The sequence below is a fragment of the Bos taurus genome, chromosome 6 (genome assembly GCF_002263795.3).
Source record: "Bos taurus isolate L1 Dominette 01449 registration number 42190680 breed Hereford chromosome 6, ARS-UCD2.0, whole genome shotgun sequence".
NCBI lineage: Eukaryota > Metazoa > Chordata > Mammalia > Artiodactyla > Bovidae > Bos > Bos taurus.
Genome location: NC_037333.1, coordinates 94,865,908 through 94,893,675, shown reverse-complemented (window position 1 = coordinate 94,893,675; position 27,768 = coordinate 94,865,908). Strand labels below are relative to the sequence as shown.

General features: G+C 49.1%; 1 protein-coding gene across 5 annotated transcripts; it reads right to left on the bottom strand.

Moving 5' to 3' along the window:
• Positions 1 to 4,685: 4,685 nt before the first annotated feature.
• On the bottom strand, positions 4,686 to 24,551 carry PRDM8 (PR/SET domain 8). Of its 5 annotated transcripts, none has more exons than NM_001434878.1 (6): positions 24,343 to 24,551; positions 12,464 to 12,717; positions 11,351 to 11,487; positions 8,845 to 9,065; positions 7,476 to 7,707; positions 4,686 to 7,072 (listed from the first exon to the last, which is right to left on the bottom strand). In NM_001434878.1, exons 4-6 carry the CDS (start codon positions 9,061 to 9,063, stop codon positions 5,469 to 5,471), a joined length of 2,055 nt encoding a protein of 684 aa, NP_001421807.1. In that variant the 5' UTR covers positions 9,064 to 9,065; positions 11,351 to 11,487; positions 12,464 to 12,717; positions 24,343 to 24,551; the 3' UTR covers positions 4,686 to 5,468. The 5 variants fall into 5 exon arrangements, with proteins under 5 accessions (NP_001421807.1, XP_024848887.1, XP_024848888.1 ...); XM_024993119.2 differs by having other exon boundaries at positions 4,686 to 7,075; positions 24,343 to 24,430; XM_024993120.2 differs by lacking the exon at positions 24,343 to 24,551 and adding an exon at positions 24,036 to 24,113 and having other exon boundaries at positions 4,686 to 7,075.
• Positions 24,552 to 27,768: the final 3,217 nt, after the last annotated feature.

The window sequence follows — 27,768 nt, the reverse complement described above, 5'->3', positions numbered from 1 at the left end:
GGTGATGCCATCCAACCATCTCATCCTCAGTTGTCCCCTTCTCCTCTCTCCTTCAATCTTTCCCAGCATCAGGGTCTTTTCAAATGAGTCAGTTCTTCACATCAGGTGGCCAAAGTATTGGAGTTTCAGCTTCAGCATCAGTCCTTCCAGTGAACATCCAGGACTGATCTCCTTTAGGACTGATCTCCTTTAGGACTGGTTGGATCTCCTTGCAGTCCAAGGGGCTCTTAAGAGTTTTCTCCAACACCACAGTTCAAAAGCATCAACTCTTCAGCACTCAGATTTCTTTATAGTCCAACTCTCACATCCATACATGACTACTGGGAAAACCATAGCTTTGACTAGATGGACCTTTGTTGGCCCTAGAGAGTTTTAAAAAATAAAATTTTAAAAGAACTTTCTCTTTAGTTTCTTCATCCTCTTGCCCTGGAGAATAGCTATGTTTTAAAAGTTTTAGGTCCAATTTAAAGTTTTTTAAAAAAGTAAAATTGGCCTTAGGAATAGGATCTGTGAAGCCGAGAGGCTGAGAACACCCCTTCTGCCCACCTAGGCCGGTCACAGTCAGCAGGCATTCTGCCTCAATATTCTAGGCTCCTGGCCCACCTGTCAGCCAAAACGCATTTAGAAGAGGAAAAGGAGGTAGGCCAGCTCCTCATTCTATTCCCAGTTCAGCTTCTGGGCAGGCTTAATTTTCTCCATCCCTTGGAGGTACTTTCCCACCTTCAAGGAAAGACAGCATTTCAAAGCAAAGACACAAGCACATCAGTTTAAGGACAGAACAACATCAGACCGACTGCTTCCTCTCCTAGGAGGAACTTCTCAGGAGGTGACACACATGAGTGTTTGTTCGTATATGGGGGCGGAGGGAGTGTCTGTTTTGGAGGGGGGAGGGACTGGCATTTGCTCATCTCTTTGATGAGCAAGGTAGGGTGTGCAGTAGTCCTTAAGGCTCATTCAATCAAATCGACTAAGCAGTCTCCCCTTGGGCTGGGGCAACCACCTTAGGAGTCGGTTGCCTGAATGGTTGAGAATCATCAGGCGGGGGAGGTTTCCTAATAAAACTCTAGGAATGATCTCAAATCTCCAGAAGTACTTAAGAGACGGAATAGAGTGCGAAAGTGATGGAGGGGTGGAGGGAAGGGAAACCGGGAGATAACAAAGAATGAGCGAAACTGATTCCAGCACACGGGATTGGGCGAAGGCGAGGGGCGTGGGGAGGAAGGAAAATCTAAAAGCTCAGGGCGGATCCTTGGCCGTCGCGCTTGCCTGCTGTCCCTCGCTGGGTCCTTGGTGGTTCCCTTATGTGCCCTGTCTCCGCACTGCAGAGCGCTGAAGGCTTCGGACTCGGACGCGTGTGCCTTGCCAAGCGCACCTGGCCCGGCACTCCAACCGTGGACTCTTCCGCTCGAGCCAGCTGCACGGCCTGGTTGGTGGAGCGGAGTCTGGGCCGATAGTGCGTGGAGAAACCCCTGACTCAAGGGGCGAGGCCGCTTTCGGGGTCCTCGGAATCCGGGAGGAGAGGTTGCTCTTCCCGGTCGTTTTCTGGGTACGGGTGGTCCCGGGTGTTCCAGGTTTCGGCGCTGGGATGATGCTCACTAAGAGACAAGCTGCAGGGAGGGTAAACTTAATAGAAGACGAGAAGCGGGTGCTACACAGCGGTTCAGACGCGGGTGTGAGCGGGAAAGGCTCAACCCTGTTGGACCCACTCCCTCCATTCCCACCGCCGCGCCCGGCGGCGGCGACACGTCTATGTTGGCTGGCGCGCCGGTGTGACGGCTACACCGGTAGCCTGGGCCTCAGAGAGCCGCAGAGCGTAGAAGTGGGCCCAGGACTCAAGCCCAGGACCCTGGGAACTATCCCCGGTGGGTCCGGTTTCAGTTTTGGCTCCCCGGTGCCTGAGAACTGGTGCAGAGATGCGCGTGCATTCTTTCCCCAGCCCTCCGGTTCCCGCACGCCGGTGAGATTCGGCTACACCCTGTAAACTCATCTTGGGAAATAGACGCGTTCCCCTCCTACTCACAAACGCCAGAAGACGAGAGGGGTTCGCGATCCACGCAGAGAGCGCGCTCGGAGATTCCAGACACTAGGAGCCGGGTCATTTCCAAGCAATCTGCCCTTGACTGGGGACACAGCAAATGCTTGTGCGGCAGCCGCTTGAGTTGCCTTTTCCCCAGTCCGTAGGACCTGGCAGGCACTCGGAGCGCAGGCCACCTGCCTGGACTTCATGGCACCAGCCTACTCCAAGCCTGCATGACCCTATGACCTTGTTTCCCCCCGCAGCTGTGTGTAGACATTTACGCCAATGGCTTCAGCCGGCAACCTCAGCTAGCTTGGCAGATGGGTGGGATTATGGAATTTTAGAAACTCTCATCCGAGAAAGTTGATACATCCAAACGCTTGAAAATGCAACATTAAAACATTTCTCAGTTTGCCTTGGCTGAAGGCAACACTAGCTTTGGGCACCCTTCCCCTACTGCTTCCCGCCCAAAAAACGTCTCCTAGGTAGATTGTTCAGCAAAACTGCCCAGCCCTAAAGTGTCTGCCACTCACACAGCTACCTGATCGCCTGGGCATTAGCTCAGTCAAGGTTCAGTTTTCTTCCAGATTGAGTAATTACCATACAAAAGAAAACACAGGAGAAGCTCCAAAGTGTCTACACGTATCCTTTAAAAAAAAAAAAAAAGATTCTAGACTATGCTGCTGCTACTGCTGCTAAGTCGCTTCAGTTGTGTCAGACTCCGTGTGACACCACAGACAGCAGCCTTAGACTATGGAGAAGTCCTTTTCAAGAAGCAGTATTTACTTACTGTTTCTTTAGACTTGAGTTCACCTTTGACTACCCAACAGGTAATCTAGCCACCATAGTGAAAGGAAGATTCTGGAAGGATGGGATAGAAATGAAGGCACATTCAAGGTTTGTGTTTGTTATTGGGTTTTTGTTTTTAAAGTTAGGCCCCAGGCAACCTTGATTGGTTGACTTGGTGGTTGGTTGGCTTGTTTTTAAGAAACTTTTGCTCTAGGGATTCACTAGTGTTCTAGGCATGGATAATTTGGTCAGCCTCTTAAGGGTTGTGATGTAAGGATCTTTGAAATCCACCTTCTATTTGTTCCCAAATATCTGTCTGATTTCTTGCCATCAAATTTGCTCCAAACCAATCTTGCTTTTTTCTCTAGAAAGCCTTCTTTAGATTTAATTGGAGCCTGATTAGCCTGTTAGAAAAAACAACTCCCCAGTGCTAAAAGTACTTTAAAGATAGCAGAACCTGTCTCACTCATTGCACAGACAAGAAAAGCAAAATGCAGATAAAGTAATGATACCAACAATAATGATGCAAGTCCTACTAATCATGCAGAGCAGAAACAGAACAGGAATTTTGGACTGTTCTTCTCATCACATCTTGCTGGGGATTAGTGTTTCAGATAATCAGACTGTTGCTTAGGAAAACTGAGACCAGGTCTCAAAGAAATGTAGCACAAAAAGTACTTGGGTAATCTTAAGAAGTCAACCTGTTTTTTCACCCATCTCAGTGGTCACACTATGGATCCATCTCTGCCCTACCCCTAGTCTCTGTTTACCTAATTGTAACTTGCTATGTAGTCCCCTTAAGATAATGAAGTCTTTAAAATCCTTTTAGGGAAGGCCATTGAAGGTCTGCAATAAGACCTTGTACAAGTCTCCCATTTCAGAACTTTTCACAAATACTCTCCTTCTGACATAGGGGAGGGTTGGCAAGACATGAAGGAATTAAAAATGGGAAGGAACACCTCCTGTGATACATACACCAGTGTAGTATTGGTTACTAGAGCACCTGTAGAATGACCACTCTGAAGATGCCCATGGATTAAGTGCATGCTACCCTGAGACTTAAAGGACCATTTGGTTTTGATCTACTGATTTCTACATACCACATACACTTACATACATACACTATTTAAGAACTATCATCAATATATGAAGAGTACAGAGGGACTTTTCATAAGAGGAAGGGCAGGGAGAAGAGGAAATTTATTAGGTCTGTATTGTAATACTTCAGGGCTAGTTTTTTCCAGAGGCTGTGCAGCTCTTCAGAACTTTAGAGGGCCTTGCAATACATAGACTACCATGGTCATTTCACCTTAGTTTCTGGAGAAACTCTCCCAAGGGTCTCTTAATGACTAATGACAGAAAGCCAAAGGGTTCTAGAGCACAAGATACCCCTCCATGCAAGCATCACTAGTAAGAACCAAAAATGGGCTTTTCACCTGTTGTCCCTGATCCAGGTCTGAAAATCATTTGTCTTTGGCCACTTGTGAAGATGCTATTTATCCTGCTGCTGAAAATGTTGACATCCCAGACACTGGTTAGCTTCATGGCAGGCATCTTAGTTTAAATGATTTGTGCTTTGATCAAGAAGTGCAACACTTTCCAGATAAAGATTTCCCAATAATCACCTTGTCTTCTCACTTTTAGGCTCAAAATTGGCTTAGAGTAAATAATACAAGTGGGGCAGGGTTTATCATTCCTCTCTTTTGCAGTTTCTTCTTTTCAGGGGCTCAATGAAAATACATGGTATCTACTCAGAGTATAATCCCATGGACAGAGGAACCAAGGGTTGGAAAGAGTCAGACACTACTAAGCAACTGAGCACGCACTCAAAAGTGTAGCCTTTAGCTACAAAAAACATTTTAAAACACTTTCCCAATAATTGCTTTGAGGAAAATAGTCATTTATTGTCAAAGCATCCAACATACCCAGATAATCTATAAAGTTTAATAAATCTTTCCAGGGATAAAAGAAACACATAACTATTCAGACTCCATTTCACTGGCACAAAATTACACTTTGTATTAAAAGAAAATACATATTTACATAATGATGACATTCTTCATTGAAGTCCATAATCATTTCATGATACATGCACTTCCCCCTGGAAACTTAAACTGAATGGTTACCTCCTTTTTATTTGTTTTGCTTATTTTTGTAAGAACACAAACTGTAATCAAGAAACGCAGGAAGCATCTCACCCTCCTCCTTTACTTTATATCTAAAATAAATTTTGCCCTTACATATAATTATTACATCTAAACCGTAAGTGCTTAATAATTTAAGTAGAAACGTATGACAAATGCATCAATATGTTGCAATATATGACATTTTAAAAAATGTACCTTTGTTTTTGGGAAAGTGAAAATGCGTGCATTCAAAAGAAAACCCTTCAAACAACCCACCCGATCAAAAATCCACCATCCTGTCTCGTGTGTGTGTGTGTGTGTGTGTGTGTGTGTGTGTGTGTGTGTGGTGTAGGTCACAGGTAAACATCTGGATGTAAGGGTTGCGGGAGACCACGTGTGTGTGCCTATGTGTGTGCGAGTGTCTCCGGGTGTGATGTTTTCGGTCACAAGGAGGTGGTGGATGTCCTCGCGTGTTTGTTCCTGCAGGTGGTTTGACTGTGCGTGCGCGCGAGCGGAAAGCGGAGGTCCTTTCCGTGTCAATTATGCGAGGTCATATGCCTGGAGAGGTGGTGGCGCTCCCTGAAGGACTCGTTGCAAATGGGGCACTTGAGTTTCTCCTCCCGCCTCCGCTTCACCAAGGGCTCCATGGCGTACTCCTTTTTGTGATGCGACCTCATGTGGTACACTAGGTCGGAGGTCATGCGGAAGGAGGCATTGCACTTGGCGCACCAGTTCTGCGCGGGCAGACACAGCGAGGTGAACGAGGGCGGCAGCAGCGTGAGCGCCGACGGCAGCTGCAACTGCAGGGGCCCCGCAGCCGCCGCCGCTGCGGCCGCCGCAGCGGCGGAGCTCTTGGGCCAGAAGGCGGTGGCATAGAGGAACGGGCTCTGCTTGGGCAGCCCGCCGCCGCCGCCGCCGCCGTTCGGCAGGGCCCCGCAACCTCCGTTCAGCTCCGCCGCTCCCTGGAGCTTCACGGCCAGCGGGTCGGAGGCGGCGGGGTACAGTCTGGTGGGGCCCACCCCGTCGCCGGGGTGGCAAGGCTCGAGAGCGCCTAGCTTCTGGCCCAGCACCAGCGGGGACAGCTGCGAGAAGGAGCGCGCCGGCTGCGAGAAGGCGCTCTTGCGCTCGTCCGCCGCTGCGCCCTGGCCCCCGCCCGCCCCGCCCGCGCCGCCCCCAGCGCCCGCGCCGCCGCCCGGGCCGCCGCCGCCCGCACCGCCCAGCTGCGGCACCGAGGTGAAGGCGCTGCCCCGCGCCGGGCTGCCGCCCTCCAGCCGGCCTGGCAGCGCGCCCCCGGGCCGCGGGGCCAGCAGCTTCTCGGTGCTGGCCGGGGACGCGGCCACGGGCGTGGAGGAGGAGCCGCCGCCGCCCGCGTCCTGCTCCTCGGCGGCTGCGCCCCCGCCATCGGCGGCCGCCTCCTCCGGCCCCCCGGCCGCCCGGGCCGCCTTCTTCACCTCCACGAAGGCGCTGCGCTTCGCCTCTCCCGTCTCGGGACTGGGAGGCGCGAAGAGGCGGCCGTTCTCCTCCAGGCTGAAGTAGCTGCCCGAGTTGCGGTACTGCTGCGGCGTGCACACCAGGTCCTCCTTGGAGGCCGGCAGGGCCCGCTCGGCAAAGCGGCCCCGGCCCCCCACCAGGCCCGCGCCGCCGCCCTCGGTTGCCTCCTCCGGGAACTTCCTCTTCCCTTTGCCCATGCCCGCGGCGTTGCCGTCGGGACTCAGCTCCGCCTCCTGGTGGCCGCTGCCGCCGCCGAGGCTCCGCACTGGGGAGCAGCTGCTGGCGCCCCCGGAGTTCTCCAGCTCCCGCGCCAGGTTGTGAAAGTCCGTGGACGGCTTCGCGCCGCTGCCGCCACCAGCCGCCGGCGGGTTACCGCTCTCGGGGGAGGGGGCCGGGTAGTGGTGGACCGGACCGGCTTTGCAGAACTTCGGGCCGGGACCCAAGGGTGCCTCCTGCGACTGCTGTTGGTCCTTGCCACCGCCGCCGCCGCCTCCGTGATCCTTGGTACCCACGCTGCCGCCTTGCTCCTCTCGGGGGCTCAGATCAGCGCCGTGAAGTCTCTTGGGGCAGCGGAAGCGCAGATGCGCTACATAGGGGAACTCAAACTGGAAACGTTGGCTGCACTCCAGGCATGTGTAAGGGGACGACCCTGCTTAGTGAGCAAACAGCGCGCGCGCGCGCACGCACACACACACACACACACACACACACACACGATTACTCAGCATCTTCTCTAGGCCAGTTTGCCATCACCCCCTCCACAAATCCTCTTTCACCTCTCAGGGTCTGAGTGCCTGAAAACAACAGCATCGGACAAGACCTAGTCTAACTTTCCCTCCAGATTTGAGGAGAGTGCAGGAATTAAGCCTAGCGTGTCCCGATTCATCCTCACCTAGCTGTCCCAGCTTCACCCCAGACTATATCTCAGAAGCTCTCTACAAGGAACCCCAAAGGAGGGAAGGCTTGCCCAGGCGCCAGAGTGACCCCAACGCTCCCCACCCTCCGCCCCTCTGCTAGCTAAGGGCCCGGACTCAGGTCTTGAGCCAACCTACCATTCATTTTGCTGTGGGATCTAGAGGGGCAGAGCAAGAGTAACTCGGTCAGTTCTTTCCCGTACCAAACTAGTAACTCCTCATCTTTGGCAATCCTGCGGAGAGAGCGGTAAAACAGCTGTCCGTTTTTTATATAGGCTTCAAGGTTCTGCTCTTCTTTATCTCTGGCTGATTGGACCAGACGCAGCCACATGAGACCTTCGGAGGAACCATTCGCCGCTGAAGTGTCTACCTACAGTTTAGAGAAAAGAAAGAATACAAGAAGGAAGGGAATGAGGGAGGGAGACTCTTGTGAGGGAATGAAGTCAAAGGAGCCAGGGCCATTTCCGCTGTTATTATTTCTCTAAGAATTATTATCTGAGATCAAGCTTCCAAAAACTTGACCCGACTTAACACCCATCCTCATGTTTGCAGCTGGCAGGCAAGATAACATCCCTGGCAAGCTGCATTAATTATACAGATTATTTAAGTCGTCAGGCTTGTGTGTGTGTGTGTGTGTTTTAGCCAAAGGGGTAGTGAGGTCTTAGTTGCCAGACTAGGGATCAAACCTGTGCCCCTGTTTTGAAAGGGCGGAGCCTTAACCACTGGACCACCAGAAAAGTCCTGTCTTTTTATATATTGGATGAATACCAAATTAGCAAATTTTTTTTTTTTTACAATTCAAATTAGTGCTAAGCTCTTGAGAACTGATTTCTAGATTATCCCACATTGCAAAAGTATGTGGAATTTTGTCTGTTTTAGAAGTGAAAAGCAAACTTAGATTTTAGAAATTATTTTGTGACTTTTGCTCATCTTCCTTATTTTTGCTTAAACAACTAATGGTTCTTTGTAAAGAAAGAATAGGAAGTGACAGGACTTTTCACACTCAAACATATGGCTGGAATGATGTTGTATTGTCAAAACACTAACACTTTTATTTAAATACAAACTCTAGACACTAGCTAGCTTAACCAGAAAGAGTAATATTCCAGGGAACAGAAGGCTTCTGGGATTGGAAGGTGAATGCACCTAATATTTACAGAAAAGTACTTATAGGAAGCACTTAGCCTACAAATAGCCTCAATCCTAGTGAAATTTCCCGCAGAGTTAAGGAAGTGGTGTTCATCTTCAGGAAAGCCCAGAATCCAGGCATTGATTTAGATACATCTGGCATTCAAAATCTAATTTTGTCACTTATTCCCAAAAATCAGTTGACAATACTCTGGAGTTTGATTTTCCTTTTCTAATTTCTGGTGTGTAAAATAGAATTGCATGTATCACTGCATTTTCTACATGTAGAACCTGTCTCAGCTTGTTATTCAAATGATTCTTAGTCTGTTTTTAAGAGGATATTACCCTCATATCCTACAGAACATAAACCAAGACTTACCCGGAAGATATAAGGGACCGTTCTCTTGTCTGTGGACTTGAGAGCTATGAAAGCTATGCTGTCGTACAGGGAAGTATGGCTCAGGACGCAGGGACCAAATATAGCATTCTCAGGGATGTCGCAGGTGGTGTAAACGCTGGTAAAAATATCTGTCAGACACTGCTGGACAGCCTTGGCATCTCCCTCCCAGATGCCTCGCTGGATGCCCGAATCCTCCATCACTGGAGACAGATACATAGGACAGTTGAAGCGAATTTACATTCCTCCTTTTGCCTTCCTGAATCCAGGCAGAATGTTCTGACTACTAGACAGATTTTTCTTGAATTTGCTTGGTTTTTGCATTGATCTTATTTCAAAAATAAAGCCGATGGCAGATTAAATCTGGCATATGACAAAGATGCCAAGGAAGAGTACTTTCTTTTCCTTTAAAAATGTAAAGAGAATTGTGATGGGGGAGCTCAGAGTGGACTGACTGCTAGAAAGAAAGACAAGTGGGGCTAGGAAAGAGGAAATGTTTTCTGACTTACCTTGGGGGAGGATTAGACAGGACTGGGGGGGGGAGGGGGAGAGAAGTGGAGAACAAAAGGATTTTTTTTTGCTAGCCTATAGACTTTCTAGACGGAAAGAAACTTCTAACCTTTAGGGGAAAGCTCCTCTCCCTTACTCTTGTGTATTGAGTTGGGTGTCCGGGAGCTGGTTTTTATCTTATTTTTCTTCCAAAGAGGGGAGCAGCACTAGTGAGCAGGCAGAGACAGCGGAGCATGGCGAATGGATTTCAAGTGGAGTGTCAGGGCCACTGATTCCGTGTCAGCTAACCTTTCTCTGCAGCCTACAAGAGGGGACGTGTGTCTGCTCATTACCATAATCCAACACTGTCCCTCCGAGGCTTTAATTAAAAGCAGCAAGCAGAGGTAATTATTTTCTTCTCGACATGCTTATTTATGGATGAGGGTGAATCCCAGTTACCTTGTTATACAAGGGGGTGGGTAGAGTCGCATGTGCCTCATGAAGTGAGCAGGTACAGAGCAGGACTGAAGTGTCCCCTGTCTGAAATACTGCGTGTGTAATGACTGGTGAATGTTTGCTCCCCCAGATCGGACCTTGTCTGGGCAAGAGGGGGCAGCCCCGCTTGAGTAGACCTCAGTAGGCTCTCCAGCTGTTTAATCTGCAGCAATTCAGAAAGTAATGCCCCAGTGGTGGGCTCTCTTATTATTAAGCTGTCATAAAGACACATTTTCCTTCCTTTGCCATTGGACACCCACCCCCCCACTACAAGACTTATCATCAAAAAAAACACAAATCATATGTAAAATTTAAAGCAGCTTTGAACTAATTGCATTGTTCACTTTCGCTGACTGATTAGAAGATTCCTCCAAGTTGATTTTTCCTCAATAATGTTGCTATTGGCAGATATTTAAGTATATTTTGTACAGTTAGCAGGAAAGGGAAACCCAATTCTTTTCCTAAGAAGCTGTTCTTTCTGGAACAATATTGGTAATGTCCATTTTTATCTTAATGTCTATTAACCAGTTAATCTTGCAAATGTCATTAGAAGGTAGTGCTCCCCCCCCCCCCTTTTCCAGCCAACAGAGCAGGAAACTTTGGTCAGCCTCTTTTCCATTCATTCTGCTATCTCCTCCAAATATCAAGTATGGGCTGTATCTGCCAGAGAGGAATCAGAGAAAATATCCGTAAAGTAGAAACTCCCTTTATTATTCTACAGCATTTACCTCTGGGCATTTTACCCCACCCAAGGTAGCCTTTCTGATCTCCAACTGCACATTTAAATACATTTTTTGAAATCTCTCAGCATCTCTCAGAACCTCCTTTTCAACCGAATTCTATTCTCTCCTTTTCAGTTTCCTCAATTCAGCGTTTTATGCCCCAATTTTTCTCTTCCATTTAAAAGTCTCTTTCACACAAACGGCTCATTGTGCCAAGAGGTCGCCCCGTCACTTGGGGCAACAGCAGGGACGCAGTCATTAAAATGCAGTCCTACCTAACAATACGGTGAAAAGCTCCTCGCTACGCCGCGCTAATAGGGGTTCGCGTCGCCGTGGCGGCCGCCACGAGCCTCACGCCGCTCACAATAAGCGCTGGGCGAGAGCCTGGGCTCTGCCGCCCGCGCGCGGTCGCTTTCGCCGCCCAGCCTTTCGCAGCTCTGCATCCTCCGCTAGGCCCGGGTTCCCAGCCGCCCGGAGCATCTTCCCAGAGTCGGCCCAGCTTGCCGAAAGCCGTCGCTGCTGCCAGCCGCTCGCCCTCCCCCGTAGGCAGGCATTGTCTGGCGGCCGCGCGCGCCCCAGTCGCTGGCTTTTTCTTGGGCAAAGTGCTCTCCACCCGCCCCTCCCTTTGTATAACCCTGTTGGCAGTAGCAAGCCCCTCCACAATTATTTCCTCCCCCTCTTCTGGATAATGAGAAGACGGAGGACAGAATTCTCCACTCTACCCACCAAACCTGTCTTCCTCCCCCCGCCTCCCCCACCCTCATCAAGGCAAAGAGACTTACCAGGAATAAGGTCAGGATCAAACCGCCCCAATAAGGTCACCTGGAACCGGGAGATGCAGACGAGTGTTTCTTTTGCCTATTGTATCAGTGTATTTCCATGTCGAGAGGTGTTGGTGTTGCTGTCAAGTAGGCTCTGCCTAAAGGGAGGAGAGATGGAGAGACGCAGAGAGAGAAACCAGGGAGAGTAGGGAGAGGAGAGAGAAGAGAGAGTTGTACAGATGGGCCCGATGCAGTGACTGACTGGCACGCAGACACACACTTTTTGTTTGCTGCACATAATCTGCCCAATGACGCGTGACAGCCCACGTCCCCTCCCTTTAACTCTTTGCTGGGCTGGGCGCTCCCTCCGGCGGCGCCGCCTGCCTGGAAGCGGTCTCGCCGGCCTGCCCGCGCCCCGCGCAGCCCCTGAGCTCTTTCCCCATGTGGCAACGCCTCTCGGAGCTCGGCCCGGCTCAACTCCTCCGAAAGCCTGGGCCCTCTGGGACTGGTTGGGGGCGGTGATCAGCTTGGGGGTCAGAAAGGGAAGTACCAAAAAGACCTGGAGAGGGCCTTTTCCCGTTTCTCTTGGCACCTGGAGAACCCCTGGCAAACGGTTGTTCACTCAGAGCGAGCAAGGACCCCGCGCGCATTTCCCCGAGTCTGAGTTTTCTGGAGGGGAAGGGGGTTTGTGGATTAGCCCCTCCAGCCGCAGCTGATACGCGCAGCTAGTTGCCCAGGGGGTTGACAAACCCTCACCAGCGCTCTCCAGGAGCGCTCACACTACCAAGCCCTTAAGAGCAAGACTCAAAAAGGATGCGCTTTGGTGAAAACTTGGCTCAGTCCTTCCTTGAACACGGTGTTGGGTAAGAGGGATGGAGTAGAGACGCCACCAGACCTCCGAAGGGGATTTACAGGGGTCTTTTGGGCCCAGTACACAAGTACCGGGCGGGAGAAGGGCTGAGGAGGAGACGGGTGGGAAAGAAAACCCAGATTGCGAGACGCAAGCTCTTCCTGCGCTTCCGCCCTCAGCCTGGCGCGTTCTGCCTAGTCCCCAAGGGGGTCCCCTGCCAGGGGAGGCCGGTATTCTAAGACCCCCGGGGTTGGGGAAGGTGAATTAAAAGTAAAAATTATTACCGAGGTGGGCTCTGGAGAGCTTTTCACGTCCAGCAGGTGGTGGAAGAGTGGATGGAGTGGCCGAGACCGTCTCGGAAGCCTCGTTTGTGCGCTAAGCCACTTAGAGGCGCTGGCTTGCCCCTTTAGTGCAGCAGCTGATGCTAATGACTGGAAGTCTTTAACACCCTGAAAGTTGACTCCTTCTGCAGGATTCCGCCACACATTTTCGCTGGGGGGTCTCGGGGTTCTTTTTTGACATTCAACTCTCTCTGCTCCTAAGGGAAGAAAGACCTTTTGAGTGGTATAGACAGTCCTATTCCTTCAGCCCCACCCACACCACCACTACATTGAAGAGGGCAATCCATTAGCTTTAGGATAAATCGGACGAGTAGCCAGTTAAAGTGGCCAGGACTTGAGACAGCCTAGTTTGTATCCTGTGTTTAAACAAGGTAAGTGGATTGGGGGTTGGCGAAGAGCAGCTTAAAAGGAAAAGGTGCTTTTCCTTTGATGCTCTGAGACCTCCCTCCGGAACCCAGTGAAGCAACCAGGCACGGAGCATCTTTACCCCTGGCTCCCACAGTACTAGGAGGCCTGGAAAGAATTCTGCAGAGGAGAAATTAAAAAACAGTGCGAGGAATTTCCCACTGAGTTTTCCTGTCACCCCCGCTCCTCCCCTCTCTTTTCATCCAGCCCTGGCCAGCCGAGCTCCCTGCTCTCCCACTCCCCGCCCCCCACACATAAATTCGGAATCCTTCTGATTAGACAGGGCCCATTGCCTAAGCTGACTTGAAGAAAGAAAAGTTGCAAAATCTCCATATACTAGGAAGTAAAGGGAGAATTCGCCCTTAATTTTCAGGTTAGTTATCAACTTTTCAAAGAAACCTCAAACTGCAGTTGCCTTCCAAGTGAACGTATCTTTTCTCTTATACTTGTCCACACTTTAAAATAGTTTGGCTAAGGGCAACTCATGTAATGACCAAGGCTTAATGCTGAGAGTTTTCATATGTGTCTATATAAAAATCTGCAAAGTTATAAGCCAAAGTCACCATTTGGCTTATAACTGGATGCTCCATTCATTATTCCCCTCATCTCATTCACACACACACACACACACACACACACACACACACACACAAGCATCTCTCATCACTTGTTTAAAGAAAGGGTGATGGGATTAGAAATGTCAAAAGAATTATCTCAAACATCTGAAAAATAACTTGCAGTGTTTTAGAATTCACTTAAGTGAATTCAGAGAAGGAAGAAGGTGTAAACAACAGCAAATTAAGATAAAGAAGTAGCCATAAGCGAGTTGTGGTCCCTAAGAAACTACAGCAAAAATGTGTGTGGGGGGCAGGGGGAGGTGGCAAGGGATGGGGAATGGGGGTGGGGGAGTGCAGTGTTTTCAAACTTAATTCCCAAACTGTAGAACAAAACACTCCTCAGGGCCTTCTTTTACTGTTTTTGTTTGTTTTTTAAGAGAATAGGAAGTTTGCTTTTCCCAGGAAAAGTCATCCGTCCATGCAAACCGCTTTAAAAAAAATCTTACATATTGTAAGTATAAAAAGATCTACCCCAGAATAAAAGCATTCTGGAAAACCTTAGAATCTAAATGGCAGAAAGCATTTTTCTTTTCCCTGGCCTTTCCTTTCTTAAATATCAAGGGCATTTGGACTATGTCTTCTTTGAGGTACTGAAACCTAGACTCCAATCTGTATAAAATAATAAATGTTTTTGGCACTGAAATTGGGGGTGAGGGAGCTTGGCTTTCCAAATGTCAGGCTAGAAAATAACTAAGATTCTACACATCAAAGAGGAGAGAGATGTATTGAGAATCAGCTATCTGATTCTCTCAATCTCACTTATCTTGCCCCCTAATTAGATTTCCCCTACTGATTTTACATAAAAGTCCCCAAATTTTAAAAAAATTCCTACATTTTATGAATCCAACCGTTTGTCTTATGTATTAGATGGATCACACAACAACAACAAACCCCACAAATATAGTAAGAGTAAGTTTCAAATTCCTACTTTGAGGGTTTTCTAGTATTTTAAGTAAAGCATATTTTGTTAGGTAGTATAAGTGACCTAAGTGAAAACTGTTAATTGGAGGTAAAGAAAATCTACAACTTACTTTAATTTCTCTAGAAATCTATGGGCTAAAATGGTGCATAAACCACTTTGAAATCATCCTGAATTATTACTTATTGGAATTCACTGATACTAAATGAAGGGTTGAGGCATTTATTCAGCCTCAAACAGTACTATAAAAATATATCTCGGTCAATACTTTTTATCTAATTCACATGGAACAATGGGTTTATGCATATATTCAGAGCTCTCTTCCTTCGGATTTTATTTCCAATTAACTTATTAGAGGGATGGCAGTAAGAGTGAGGGTATTTGCCTTGCCCCACTTTAACAAGGCTTCTTGGAGTTATGGCAGAAAATACATGTGTAGACAACTGCAGTATTGTTTTGGAAGAGAAGGCTGGAGAGAGGTTGATGAATGATTCCTGAGATGGTGCCTTTTATGACCTAAGTGAGAGGGTGGAGAAAGGGTAAGAAAGGAAATCTGATACTTGAGAGTGTTACAATGGAAATGTCCTTTTTCCTCCCAGGGTAGAGAAAGAGGGCCTCAAATATCTCAACTTGTGTGATAGGAGGCAGGTAAAGTCTCCAAGAATAACTCACTCAGAAGGATTATTACTTTATAAGAATGAAACATTATTTTTCTTTCTCTCTCCCTTTCCAAGTCCTGGCTCATCTCCCTCCAATCATATCTCCAAATCACTACACCAGCAAAGACTTAGTTTGAAATATATAGGTATATAATATTATATATTTTCACACTGGAAGACAAGATGATGCCAAAGAAGCAGATAGATGGTGGAGACTTTTTCCTAAACATATTAGTTTCCTACAGGGAGGTATCTGGAAGGAGCTATGGGGAGATTGGGGGAGACAGATTAAGAAATTTCATGGAGGGGTACTGCACTGCCCTAGCCTTACCAAGGAGGATAAAGAACTTTCTAAGGGATAAGTTAGAGGCAAGAAGAGGCAATTGGCTGAACTGGATAAAGGTTTACAGGAATGGGGAGGGGGCACTTTACTTTATATAAATATTCATGGCAAAATCAGTCTGGGTCTGTTCCTCACCAAGGGTTACAGCAGATTCAATAGGTTATAAATGAATTAATGTTTCCTAGGCTCATTCTAGGACAGCCAGAGACTCAAAGATGGATAATTTTGTAGCCTGTGAAGAGGGACTCCAGCTTCCAACTGCAGGGATCATTACTCCTCACTCACATTTTTCTCTCTTTGGCTCTTCCTCTTTCTCAATAGATGGTAACTGTTCTTAATCCTGTTGCTACAACTGCAATCATCATTATAGCTGTAAAACCTTCTCTCTGAGGGATCTCAAGTTCCATTTGCCCTTCCTTCTGTTGGAGTTCAGCTTAGAGCTAGATAGCCTTTGTGCAATTCACTTTCTCTCCTGGATCTAAATCGTAGTCAGCTGGCTTAAGGGCTTCTGAAAATGACTTCCAGCAGAGCAAGGAAACTGTGGTGATCCTGAAGGCAACCACTAAATGAATTGAATGCCTCATGCTCACCTGTGTGAATGTAACCCGTGAACCAGATCTACTATCCAGTATCCTGGCCCCCTGCATTCTCCCAGATTTTATACCCCTCCCAGGTGACTATCTAGAGATCTATCAAGGAATATTCCGTCTAATCCTCAGGCTACAAAGTCCTCCCCAGAATCATACATACAGTCCTTGAATATACCTTAGTAGATGGAGTAGGGTTGTTGTTTACCTACTAAGTAGTGTCAGACTCTTTTGCAACTCCATGGACTGTAGCCACTCACCAGATTCCTCTGTCCATGGGATTTTCCAGGCAAGAATACTGGAGTGGGTGGCCATTTCCTTCTCCAAGGTGGAGTAGGGTAAGAGGAAGAAAATGTAGACAGGGCCATAGTCAGCCCCTCCTTATCCTCTGGGTCAGGGTTTCCAGACAGATAGGGGACCAAGGGGTGTCCAGCAGTCTCAGGTTGGAGGGATCATCAGATTTTGAGAAGACTGACTCTAGGCCTTAGGAATGCCACCAAGTTGAGAGGCTCTACATCAAATTTCTTTACACAGCCAAGACAAGGGAATTATCCCAGTACTCAGCACCTGACTTCTACCTCTTTTCCCCTTTATTTTAGGCTTCCCAGGTGGTACAGTTGGTAAAGAATCCACCTTACCAATGCAGGAGCCTCAAGAGACAAGACTCCAGTTTGACTCCTAGGTTAAAAGAGATGCTTACTGAAATAGTGGGTTCATACTAGGCAGATTTGACTCCCTGGCACCTGATCACAGCTAACCTTTGAGCAGCATATAGCATTCCTCTCCTGGGAAGGGGGTCTTGTCAGAATGCATGCACACCCAGGACTTTCTAGCTAAGAATCTGTCCATGGCATACTTTTCTGAAGCCTGAGGAGACATCTGATTTTCTCTAACAAAAAGGGAGGCAAAAAAGAAGAAGAATGAAAAGGATAGGGGCAATAGATATCCATCACTCACCACAACAGGGACGACTCACATTACTTTGTTAGAGCCTTGGAAATAGTTTGATTTTTTCACAAACTATGTCCTCATACACAAACTGCTTCCCTGGTCATCTTGCAAATTGGATTGTTTGAGTGAAAATTATCTTTCATGATTTCAAATGAGTTGCATGTATTTCATAATTTAATCTGGGGGTATTAATCTAGCACCACAGGGGGAATGTCTCCCAAAATAGTAGATGGAAGGCCTAGAGCTTTTTTCATCAGCACTAAAAAACGATCAGTGTAGGTCACGAACAATAGTAATATCATCACTACTATAGGCAATATTGCATGTACATTACAAAGTGGCAAAAATGATAGGCAGGGGGACTGAAACTTGTATTTGTTCTCTTGTATAATACTTTCTTACTGAAAAGCCAACTTCCACATTGATTTGCTAGTCTTCTGGTGATGTAATATAAAGGTAACCAAGATATAATTCATAATGTCCTCTAAAGTTTTAAAGAAAACCCATACTTTAAAAATAAATACTATCCAGAATTGTGAAAAAAAATTCACAAATTCCTGAGAAGAATAAATACACTGAATTTAAAGACCTGAATGTTGAGTTTCCTGAAGACCTATAATCCAATTCTGTCTGAACAATTTTATACCTGATCAGACATGGTCATGTATATGTGGGGGGGGGGTGGGGGGTGGGGGGGCGAGGGGAAAGGAGAGATTTTTCTTGGCTGCATGTCTACAAAGTAGTCACTTCTTGTTGCATGTTTTCATGTAAGATGGTTTTGAGAAAATATGTGACATCATACAGGAAAGCAATTGCTCCCAGAGAAGCAAAACAATAGAGTTCTGAAGAATGTGTTTTATATATATCACTCAAGTATCTTGTGTATGTAATCAGGTGCCTCACAGTGTTATCTACATTCTAGAGTCAGTTTACCTGACTGACATACTAGGAAGTTTCCAAGGAGCTTCTGAACTTGTGAAAATGTCCTGGCGAAAGTCAGTGCTCTGAGAGTGCAGCCAGTTCCATTTCTTATCTGGGGGACTGAATTAGTTTTTCTATCCCTAAAGCCACTCACAGCTGAGTTAGACCAGACATTTGGGCCTCAAGGCTAGGCAGGGAAATGTTTGCTAGCCTAAGACAATTCTTGATTATCTGGATTCCCCGCAGCAGTCTGCAGGTCTCAGTAAAGGGGGTCAGAGCTATGAGTGCAGAGAAAGCCGAATGACAGAGATGAACTTGGTGGGCTAAGGAGGTCTCCTCACTATGGACCCAAAGAGAGCCTTACCCGGACAGTACACAGAGGGCAGACAACACTCCCATCACATTTGGAGTGACACTGGCCAGAACCAGACAAGCTTTCAGTGGAGGGTTACTCTTTCAGAAGCAGCGCTAGCAAGCCGGCCACATTGAGCAAGAAGACACGCAGCGCTCCCAGTGCGGGGACAGACACGCCCCGGCCTAAGGTGGGAGGAAGTGCAGTTAAGCCCCCTCCCCTCCAAGTGTTCTGCGTCCTCCAGTCTCCTACCGCCTCCCTGGAATTAGCGCCAACTCTGGCCTCCTGCTAAGCGCCTAGTTTTCCTGTGGTAAGGCTTCTGGAGCGCTGGGCTTTTGGGTACCGCAGCTCCCCCCACCCCCCACAGGCCCCTCTGGGCGGTCCTCACACGGCGCCCCCATCCCCTTTTTCAGATCTTTTACTAGCTGAGCTGCCCGTGACCTTTCCCAGCCTTGGATTTTCTCCTCGGGCGAACTAAGGCTGGCCAGAGCTGCCTCCGGGGTCGCGGGGAGGACTCAGTGAGGAAACCAGGGCGAGCGCGCTTTGGAAAGCCAGTTGCTGAGCAGATGGTAAGGGATTACTTCCAAGAGCCGGAGTTAGTTTCATTTCAGCCTTGGCCGTCCCAGAGAGGTCTCAATGCCTTCATAAAGGAACGTTCTTTTCAGACGTCTAGAGAACTGACCCGAGAAGGGCCACCAACAACTCAAGTTTAGGCCACGACTCTATCAGAGCAACTATCTACTTCTGTTCAAATCCTGACCCCTGACGCGTGGCAGGAATTTAACCCGTCCGTTTTTTAGGCCTTCTTCTGTGAACCAAGGGTAATAAAGACAGCTCTTTTTATGACGTTACTGTGAGGGCTGAGTTGATATTTAGCAAGCGCAGAGAAAAATGCCTAACACACATTAAACACCTATTTCAGTGCTGGCTACTCTTACTGATAGTAACACTGCCTTGGCTTCCCTTTCAGAAAATTTAAGAATTGTACTGTGCCCCCGCTTTCAAAGCCACTCAGTGAAGGCTGAGGATTTCTCGATGTTTCTAACAGGAAGGAAGTCCTGGAGGATAAAGTAAGAAGGTATGAGGGATGTGTCCAGGTGTTCAGGGATCCCCAAGGGCCCAAACACAGACTTTACGGTAGAACGAGCGGTTTTTCGGCCAGGATCCTGGGAGATTGGACTTCTATCCCTCATTCCGGCCTGAGTCTTTTCTTTAGACCTGGCAGCGTCGCACGTTGGAAACGCAGGCAAATCCGGGCAGCGCGACCCCGTGGGGTGATGGGCTTGGGAACTCAGCGCTGACCGACTCAAGTGCCCTGGCCAGAATGCCAGAGCCGGGTGGGGCAGAAGAACCTGAAGCCCCGGCCGCCGGCCCCGACCGGGACTCAGGGCCTGGGAGCCGCGCGGCCCTTTCTCTTCCACAAAGGGCTGAGGCGCAACCGTGGGGCTCAGGAGCAGGTGGCCCTGAGACCGGGTGGGCATTCCTGGACCTCCCCTACACACGCTAGCGTTCATAGCTGCCGGACCTGCACTACAGCCGGGCCTCAGCCACGTGGTCGCACCCTGGCCCCGCCCCCGACGTCCACACGCGGTCTGCGCGGGGCCTTGTGGGCTGCACGGCGCCCCCTAGTCCCAGGCCAGGGCTTGGGGCAAAGCCTCCTTGCCCCGGTCACTGCTGCTTTCGGGCCTCTGCAGTCGCAGTGCCTTTGCCCCAGGCCTACAGTCTCATGAACCCTCCTGCTTGGGCAGGGACAGGTAACAGAGGTCAGTGTGGGCTCTTTCTTCTGAAGGGTCCTGGAACCATTGGACCAAAATTTGGGATCCTAAACACTTAGATTTGAACCCCGAGCCTGCAGTCTACTACCTGTGTGTCTTTGAGCACACACTTAACCTCTCTGAGGTCTAATTTCCTTGTTTGGAAAATAGCAGAAACACCATTGGTCTCAGAGTCACCATGACTATTGTAAAAGCAAGCCTGGGTTCAGAACCCAGCTGGCCCAGTTGCTTGGGTTAGCTTCTCTGTTCTCCTGTTTCCTGTGAAGGAAGGGGATCTGTGAACTAGGGTTGATAATCCTTAACTCAAAGGGTTGTAAGAATTAAAGGTGATAAGCCTGTTGGGGGCATTTAGTCTAGCACATGGTAAGAGCCTAAACAGTTAATTATTTAAAGCATCTCAGTGTCTGCCACTTTGAAATGCTGGGTAAATACAGTTTTTTAATCTTAGTTCTCCTAATCTTTTTATCCTCTTCAGAGAGGAACAATGTAAAGGTGCATGTGGCCATGTTGGGTGGTAGTGCACACCACGGGGAAGAGGCAGCTTGTGGCAGTAAATTAGGTGACACTTCTGAAAGCTACATGCCTTTCCTTCTGGCTCTTCCTCTTTAGTTTCTAGGGACAAAGTAAAAGAATAGGAAAGGCAGGGAAAAGGAACTTAGAACATGGAAGATGCTCAACAAATGTGTCTTGAGTAGAGAATGGCATTTTGAATATTGAGACAAAGGGTCTTTGGGAATGGAATAGGAGACCCAGAATTGGGGTTGGCCTCCATCTCTCTGCACCTGGCTGCCAGTAGGCATGTTAAGAGCGTTTCTGTGTGACATTCTGTTTTTGGCTTCTGGGAGGGGAAGATACAGGGGTGAAATATCTTGGGGGTGAATGAGGCCTTTAATGGAGGGATGGGATCTATATATTCTCCAAAGCTTGAAAATTCAATTTAGAGTCCAGGAGCTTACATTCATAGGTATCCCTTAGTCGTCTTTAAGGCTCAGACCCTTTCAGACACCTATATCATCATATGCTTTATCACTTGCCTCATCCTCTCAATACCAGGGTCCTCTGATTTTTCAGATGGGAACACTGATATGTTTTTTTGTTCTCCATAGATAATAGGATAATGGAGGATAATGCTGTACCAGGAACTAACAATCCATCGGGGGAAACATGGCCCCAAACAGCATTCAAGTCCATACCCTTCTGCTTTATTCTTAAGGGCAGAAAATACTGATGCAGCAACAGCAATCTAAGGTATTTCATAAACTTCTCTTCCTCTGCTCTCCTCTAAGACCTTGACTAAAAAGCATTGGAATAGAAAGGAGAGTGAAATGAAATAAAACCATATCCTCAGTGTTTCACTGCCCACCCCCCCACCCCCCCACCCCATTCCAGGGCAAAGGCAACAACTGGTGAGAAGGAGCTGCAACTTAGAAAAGATTTATTTTTCCTGGCCATAAATCTCATCCTCTTGTTCCTCTGCCCAACGAAGCATGCTAAAGTCCTTTTCCATAAAGTATTCAGTATTAGAGCCACAAAGCTCCCCCAATCAGTAGCCATCTGCTTCTACCATAACTGCTGCTCCCGAAGCAGGGAGAGCAGCAGCAGAGAAAGGGCACCACTGTTAGGCTGCTGGACAAATGAGGAGACTGAATAGCTTTGGTTTGCCTTGTGTATCTGTATCTATAGAGACAGGAGAAGAAAGGCGGCATTATATTGATACAACAATTGTAAAACAAAACACGGAAGAGGCATCTAAAGGGCAATATCGCATGCATCAGGGGTCTCCAGATAAAAGGGGAACTAACAGATTTATAGAAACCTTTAATTGGTTTTCAATTGAAAGCTAAAGAGGCTGGGACGAAGCTATGAAGAGTGGCAAAGTGCCCCCCTTCAGCCGTCTGGGAGGCGTGATCGATTTCGCGGAGGGCGAAAAGAAGAATCCGAAACCCGCCGGGCGCCTGGGAGAGGGCCGGGAACAGCTCCACGTGAGGAGCTTTGCTCTGGGGCCAGGGAGTGACTGATTTGATCTTAACAGAATCTCTCAATCTCTTTCTCTCTCTCCTTCCCTTGCTTCTTCCCTTCCTCCCACCCTCTTTCAGACCAGTAGGCAAATGGAGAGGGAAGGAAAGGATGCAAGAGTAAATCTAAGTTTCCATCTCCGGAAGAAATAGACCCCAACCTGAAAACACCAAATTCTGCCGCTAAAAAGGAGGCGTCTTTGGAAGAAATAGGGAGTCCCGCCCTCACCCTATCCCAGTCTTGTCCTCTCTCCCTCTCTAGACCCAAACAGGAAAAACTAAACATCACTGGCGACTTTGCACTCGGGAGAAGTCTTTGCTCGCGCCCACTGGGCAGGTTTCCGAGCGGGTCTCTCCTATCTGCAGGCACCGCGCGCCTTCGCTTAACCCCTTCCTGTCCGACCGGCGCCATAGCCACCCCCGCCCCGAAACCGCCTCCGCGGACGGTGCCCACCCACACAGCAGTCCCAGACGTCCGTCCGTCGGCTCCTGAGGCTAATTTATTGGCCCGACCCTCCATTATCTTTTTCGATTTCCTAATTAATCAAAGATAAAAAGCAATGGTGCAAATTACGATTATGAGGGAACTAGAAGACGGTTTTGAATAAAACGGGAGACGGGAAACGTGATTGATTGAACGACAGAAGGGTGGAGAGGGAAATCTCAAGTGTGAGGAACAGGCCTCAGGGGCTGAAACCTTGACCCCCTCCGTCTAGCGAGCTGACCCCCTCTGCCTGCCCTAGCGCCGTTGCCACGGGTCAGCCCCAGAGGAGGTCATTTGTGTCCGAAGGCTTCGGAGGAAGGAGAACTGGATTTCCTCTGGGCTCCAACCTCCCCGGGCGCCTGCCGCCTACCTCACTCGACCTTCCCCACACCGGCCCACTCCGCAACCGCCCCTACAGTAATTTCAGGGCTCCGGGCCGGCGATCCCACTCTACGGCAGGAGCACCTCCGGACTGACATGCACCCCCATTATTGCGATGCTGTGTCGCGTCGCCAGTCTCTCACGGTTTTCTCTCTGTCTTTGGGTATTCCTCTGGCGAAGCGAGGCCAACTCTTCGTGAAATTGCAGGAAAACAAGTCTAGTAGGTCAGAGATTGCATTTGCTCGTGTAAGGGATTAATAGAGCCCCTGTCTGATGCTGCCTTGCAGAATTACGTTCGGGATTAAAAGGCAGACACGGCGCGGGCACACATTTTGCATTTTCTGGTGGTTGTGATTAATATTTCCGAGGGGATTTGTACCGGGAGCTTACGGGACGCACTCTCGGGGGGTCTAATGCCAGACGGTCCCGCGCAGGGACCGGCAGGGGGCCTGTGGGCACGCGCGCAAGCCCTGGGGGAATTAGAGGGGACGCCAGGCGCCGAGACCTTTTAGCGCCTTCCCCCCCTCTACCCTGATACCGGCACAATTTCTATGGAAGACCGCAGGGAGGACTGTCCGGGGAGGCGGACTTTAAAGTCTTATCGGGCTTTCTATACGGGAAAATGCCCTCGAAGGGTCCTGACTCTAGGGTGCGAGAAAAGGGCTCAGTGCCAGGCCGCTGAACTTCACACATTCGTCCAGTACAGAGAATTCCGAAGTCCGTGTTCAGGGGAAGCACTGCTCCTAAACGCATCACTCCCCTCCCCAAGTGAGTCAACGGACCCAGGTCAGGAAGAGGGTGATCTCAACCCTTTCGAACCGCCATTCTCAGAGCTGCTTTCGGAGGGCCCACCAGGATGCACCTGCGGAGGGGAGCTAGCGCCTAGGCACTAAATACACCCCCCTTCCCATCGCCCCAGGAGGCGGACAAACCCTGACCGCGCAGGTGAAGGGACCGGGAAAGGAGAGGAAAGGTCCAGGATGCGCAGGCGGGGAGAAGGAAGGGAACCTGGCAAGCGAGAAGAGGGGGAAAAAAGGCAAATAGGAAGCGAGAGAGAAGAGTGGAGAAAAGCGAGGAAGCGGGTGGTCGCAGTTGGTGGGCATTACCGCTCTCCGGCAGAAGGGGGCACCTCTCGGGCCGGGACAGCCTTCCACAAGGGCCGGGGCGGGACGTCCGGGCGGAATCCGCCCTCGGGCAGGGGCTCCGGGGTGCTGGGCGCCCCCTCCTGGCGGCTGCGCGGCGCTCACCTCCGCGGTCCCGCGGGTGCTGGGGTCCCGCGCCGGCTCGGCCCGCGGCGCCGGGGACCGGGAGGTGGTGCGGCGGAGGGAAGTCGGGAGACGGAGGTGGTGTGAGGGTGCCAGGGTGGCGGGCAGGCTCCCTCCCCTCCCGCGCTCTACCCCGCGCGCTCCTCACCTGGGGCCTGCGGGGCTCCTTCCCCGCGGGCACAGCTCCGGCGCGCCCCTCGGCAGCCCGGCTCCTACCCCAAGCCTAGCCGGCGGAGGAACCCGCCCTCCTCGCCGAGCAGTCGCCGTCTCCGCAGCCGCAGCAGCTGGGAGGGAGGGAGAGACCGGCGGCTGCTGCCGGGCGGCGTCTGGGGGCCGCGAGCCGAGCGCGAGGAGCCGCCATCTGGAGCCTCGGCTGCGGGCGGGGGTGCGGGTGCCAGGGAAGGGGCCGGGCGACTGGGCCCGGGGCGCGCGGGGGGCTGGGGTCCGAGCGGCGTGGGAGAGGAGGCCTGGGGGTGTGATGGGAAATGTGCGGGAGGGGGTCTGGCCCCTGGGAAGGGGGAGCAGAGGCCTGCCCCCTTTCGAGCCCCCCTTGAATCCCGGGGCAGTCCCGACCCGGAGTTCTAGCGAACGAGCGAGGCACCCGCGTGGCAGTCCCTCCTCCTCGCGGGGTGGAGAGCTGAGGGGGGGAGGGCGGTGTGGGGACCAAAACACTCTTACACGCTCACACACCCGCTGCCCATCAGAAGTGGTTTTCTCATTTCCCTTTCCTCCCACCTTGTCCATCCCACTCCAGGAAACAGTCCCTTCCACACGGCGTGGATTTTTGGACACCTCCACATCACTCCAGAGAACTTTTTCAGCCAGAACGTGGGACAGACACTGACAAGATACCATCCTTGGGGATAAATACCATCTAGTTTCCGGTGGACGGTGGAAGAGGAAGGGGGTGGTGGGGCGGGGCGGGGGGGGGAGTGCATTCTTGCACTTTTAGCGTAGGTTGGATGGGGGCACGGAGGATAGGGAATGTCATTTCTCCCCTCTCCTTTTTTTTTTTTTGTATTTCAGCTTCAGTGTTTTTATATTTTTAACTTAAAAAATTCTCTGTCCTAAATTTGGATGGGGGCGGGGAGAAGAAACTCAAGGAAGAAGAAAGGCGACGAATGCGGGAGAGAGCCAACGAACTCCAGCCCTCCAGTTTCCGGGCTGTCTCTGAGGGAGATGCCCTCAGCCATAGGTTTTAGCTCAGTGCAGGGGGAACTGATTGGGTGTATGGGTGGTGGCGGGAAGTCCGGATTAAAAAAAAAAAAAAGCCATGCTCACTCCCACCCCAAGGCATTAAAAGACACTCCCTCCCCCAGCTGTCTCGTGTCCGGCAGAATGGCATTATGTAAAAGATCTGGCATGTCACCCAGTGGCACATCTGGTAGGTGTAGATGACATTCATTAGCACAGGGCTTCTACTCCGCAGCATGCCAAAGCCCTGACAGAGATGCCCGCTGCCAATCATTCATTCGTTGCCAATCCCAGAGCGAGGCCGGGCGGGATGGCTCCCTTCCACCCTGGCACAAGGACTGGAGGAAACAATGTGCTGAGATACGAAGAGATGAAAGCGGGGCTGAGGATGCAAGGCACCCAACAGATGTATCCCGTGAGGAGATAACGGGGCAAAGAGTCATTTAGCAACCAAGCATATGCAGGGTCTCAGGAGGGAGGCTTGGGCAGGGGTCTGCCTGCCTAGGGATGCGCTGAGGGAGGAGCAGGGGAAGCCCTTCAAAACCTCAAAAGTTGGAGCTGCTCCTCTAAAAATACACGAAGATCAACCCCCTCCCACATTACCTGTAAGACCACTGTCTCTCTCCTCCCCTCTCTCTTTCTCTCTCCCCCTACCCCTGCCCAACCCTGTATGTACCTCTGTGTCCCTAACTAGCTCTGAAAAGATGCACTTCTCTGCCCTCTTCAGGCTTTCTGGTCACCGATATAAGGAACACCTTCCTGTTCTTAATGTTCCACCGCATTCTTTGCCTTGTAATTTGAGGAGGAAGGGAGTCTGTCAGGCTACCTTTACTGCATTTGAAAAAGTAAAGTGTGTTTGGGGATTAAGTGTTGCATATATTAACAACTTAAGTGAAAAAAAGGGAAATGTTTCAATTTCTAGCCTTTCAAAGGGCATAGAGATGAACAAGGGAAAGCAAGGGAATTTTTAAAACAGCAAGGGATGGATAAATGTAAAATGCAGGATAGAAGTTTCCTCTGAGGGTTTTTTTTTTTTCTTCTTAGGCTGGGTTGTGGTTACCTAGGTGGACAGCATATTGTTTTTTTTTTTTTGTTTTTTATGTCAGGCACATATTTTATAGATATTCTTTTTGTCCTGTCCATATTTAATAAAACAACAACAAAACTCAGAGGCTTTAGGGCTTGTGGAACTCAGTATTTAAGTTGAGTATAACAGCTTGTTATTGAATATATATATACATATTATGTATAAAATTATAATACTCTTTTTAGTGTAAATAATATACCATGAAATATTTGGGTCATTCTTATAGTGGCTCATGATCACAAGATGACTGCCATAATTCCAGGCATCACACCATTAAGAAAGGGAAGGGCAAAGAAAAGTAGTTCTTTCCTTTTATTTGAAGGAAATACTTTTGGTTTTTATTTATTCCCTGGCCACAGATACTTGCAAAGTCTGGGAGAACCAACCTTTAAAATGTAAAAAGATAGAGATAAGGATATTGGGAATGGTTGTGAGTTGCAACCAAAGGCGTCTGGCAAAAAGCTCAGGGCAGAGAAGACTTAATGCTAGCATCAGGCAAGAGCAGATTATCACACTTATTATTTTAAATAAATGTCTTTTGTTCTCATTATTGTCATTAAAACTTATCAGTCAGGGATGCCATACTTGAATTTAGCAACTTCTTTGTGAGTTTCATCAAATTCTATTTCAAAATAAAGGCTCAAGCTTACTCAACATGTTTATAAGACAGAGACATAAACTCTGACTTATATCTGAATAAAATTAGTTTTTTGGAGAAAAATATAAATAGAGCTAACTTGTTTATAAACCTAAATGAAACAAGGAAAATGACTCCTGTTAGAAGGACTAGAGTTTCAATCCCAACTCTGTTAACTCACTAGATGTGTGACTTTGGATATTTTTCTGGTTTAAGTCTATATCCTTATCTGTAGCTATGGCTTCCCTTGTAGCTCAGTTGGTAAAGAATCTGCTCGCAATGCAGGAGACCTGGGTTCGATTCCTGGGTCGGGAAGATCCCCTGGAGGAGGAAATGGTAACCCACTTCAGTATTCTTGCCTGGAGAATCCCATGGACAGAGGAGCCTGGCAGGCTGTAATCCATGGGATCGAAAAGAATCAGACACGACTAAGCGACTAAACCACCACCATCACCTTATCTGTAAATTGGTTAATAATGTATTAACCTTGCAGGGTTATGGTAAGACTTAGAAATATTGACAGGTTTTAAAATGTAGTAATTGTTAGGGACCCAGCAGAAATCAGAATTCTGCCAAGTGGATCAAAGGAAAAGATTACTTAAAAAGAGGTGGGCACAGCTGTGGGAACAAATGAGAAAATGAAACGCACAGAAATG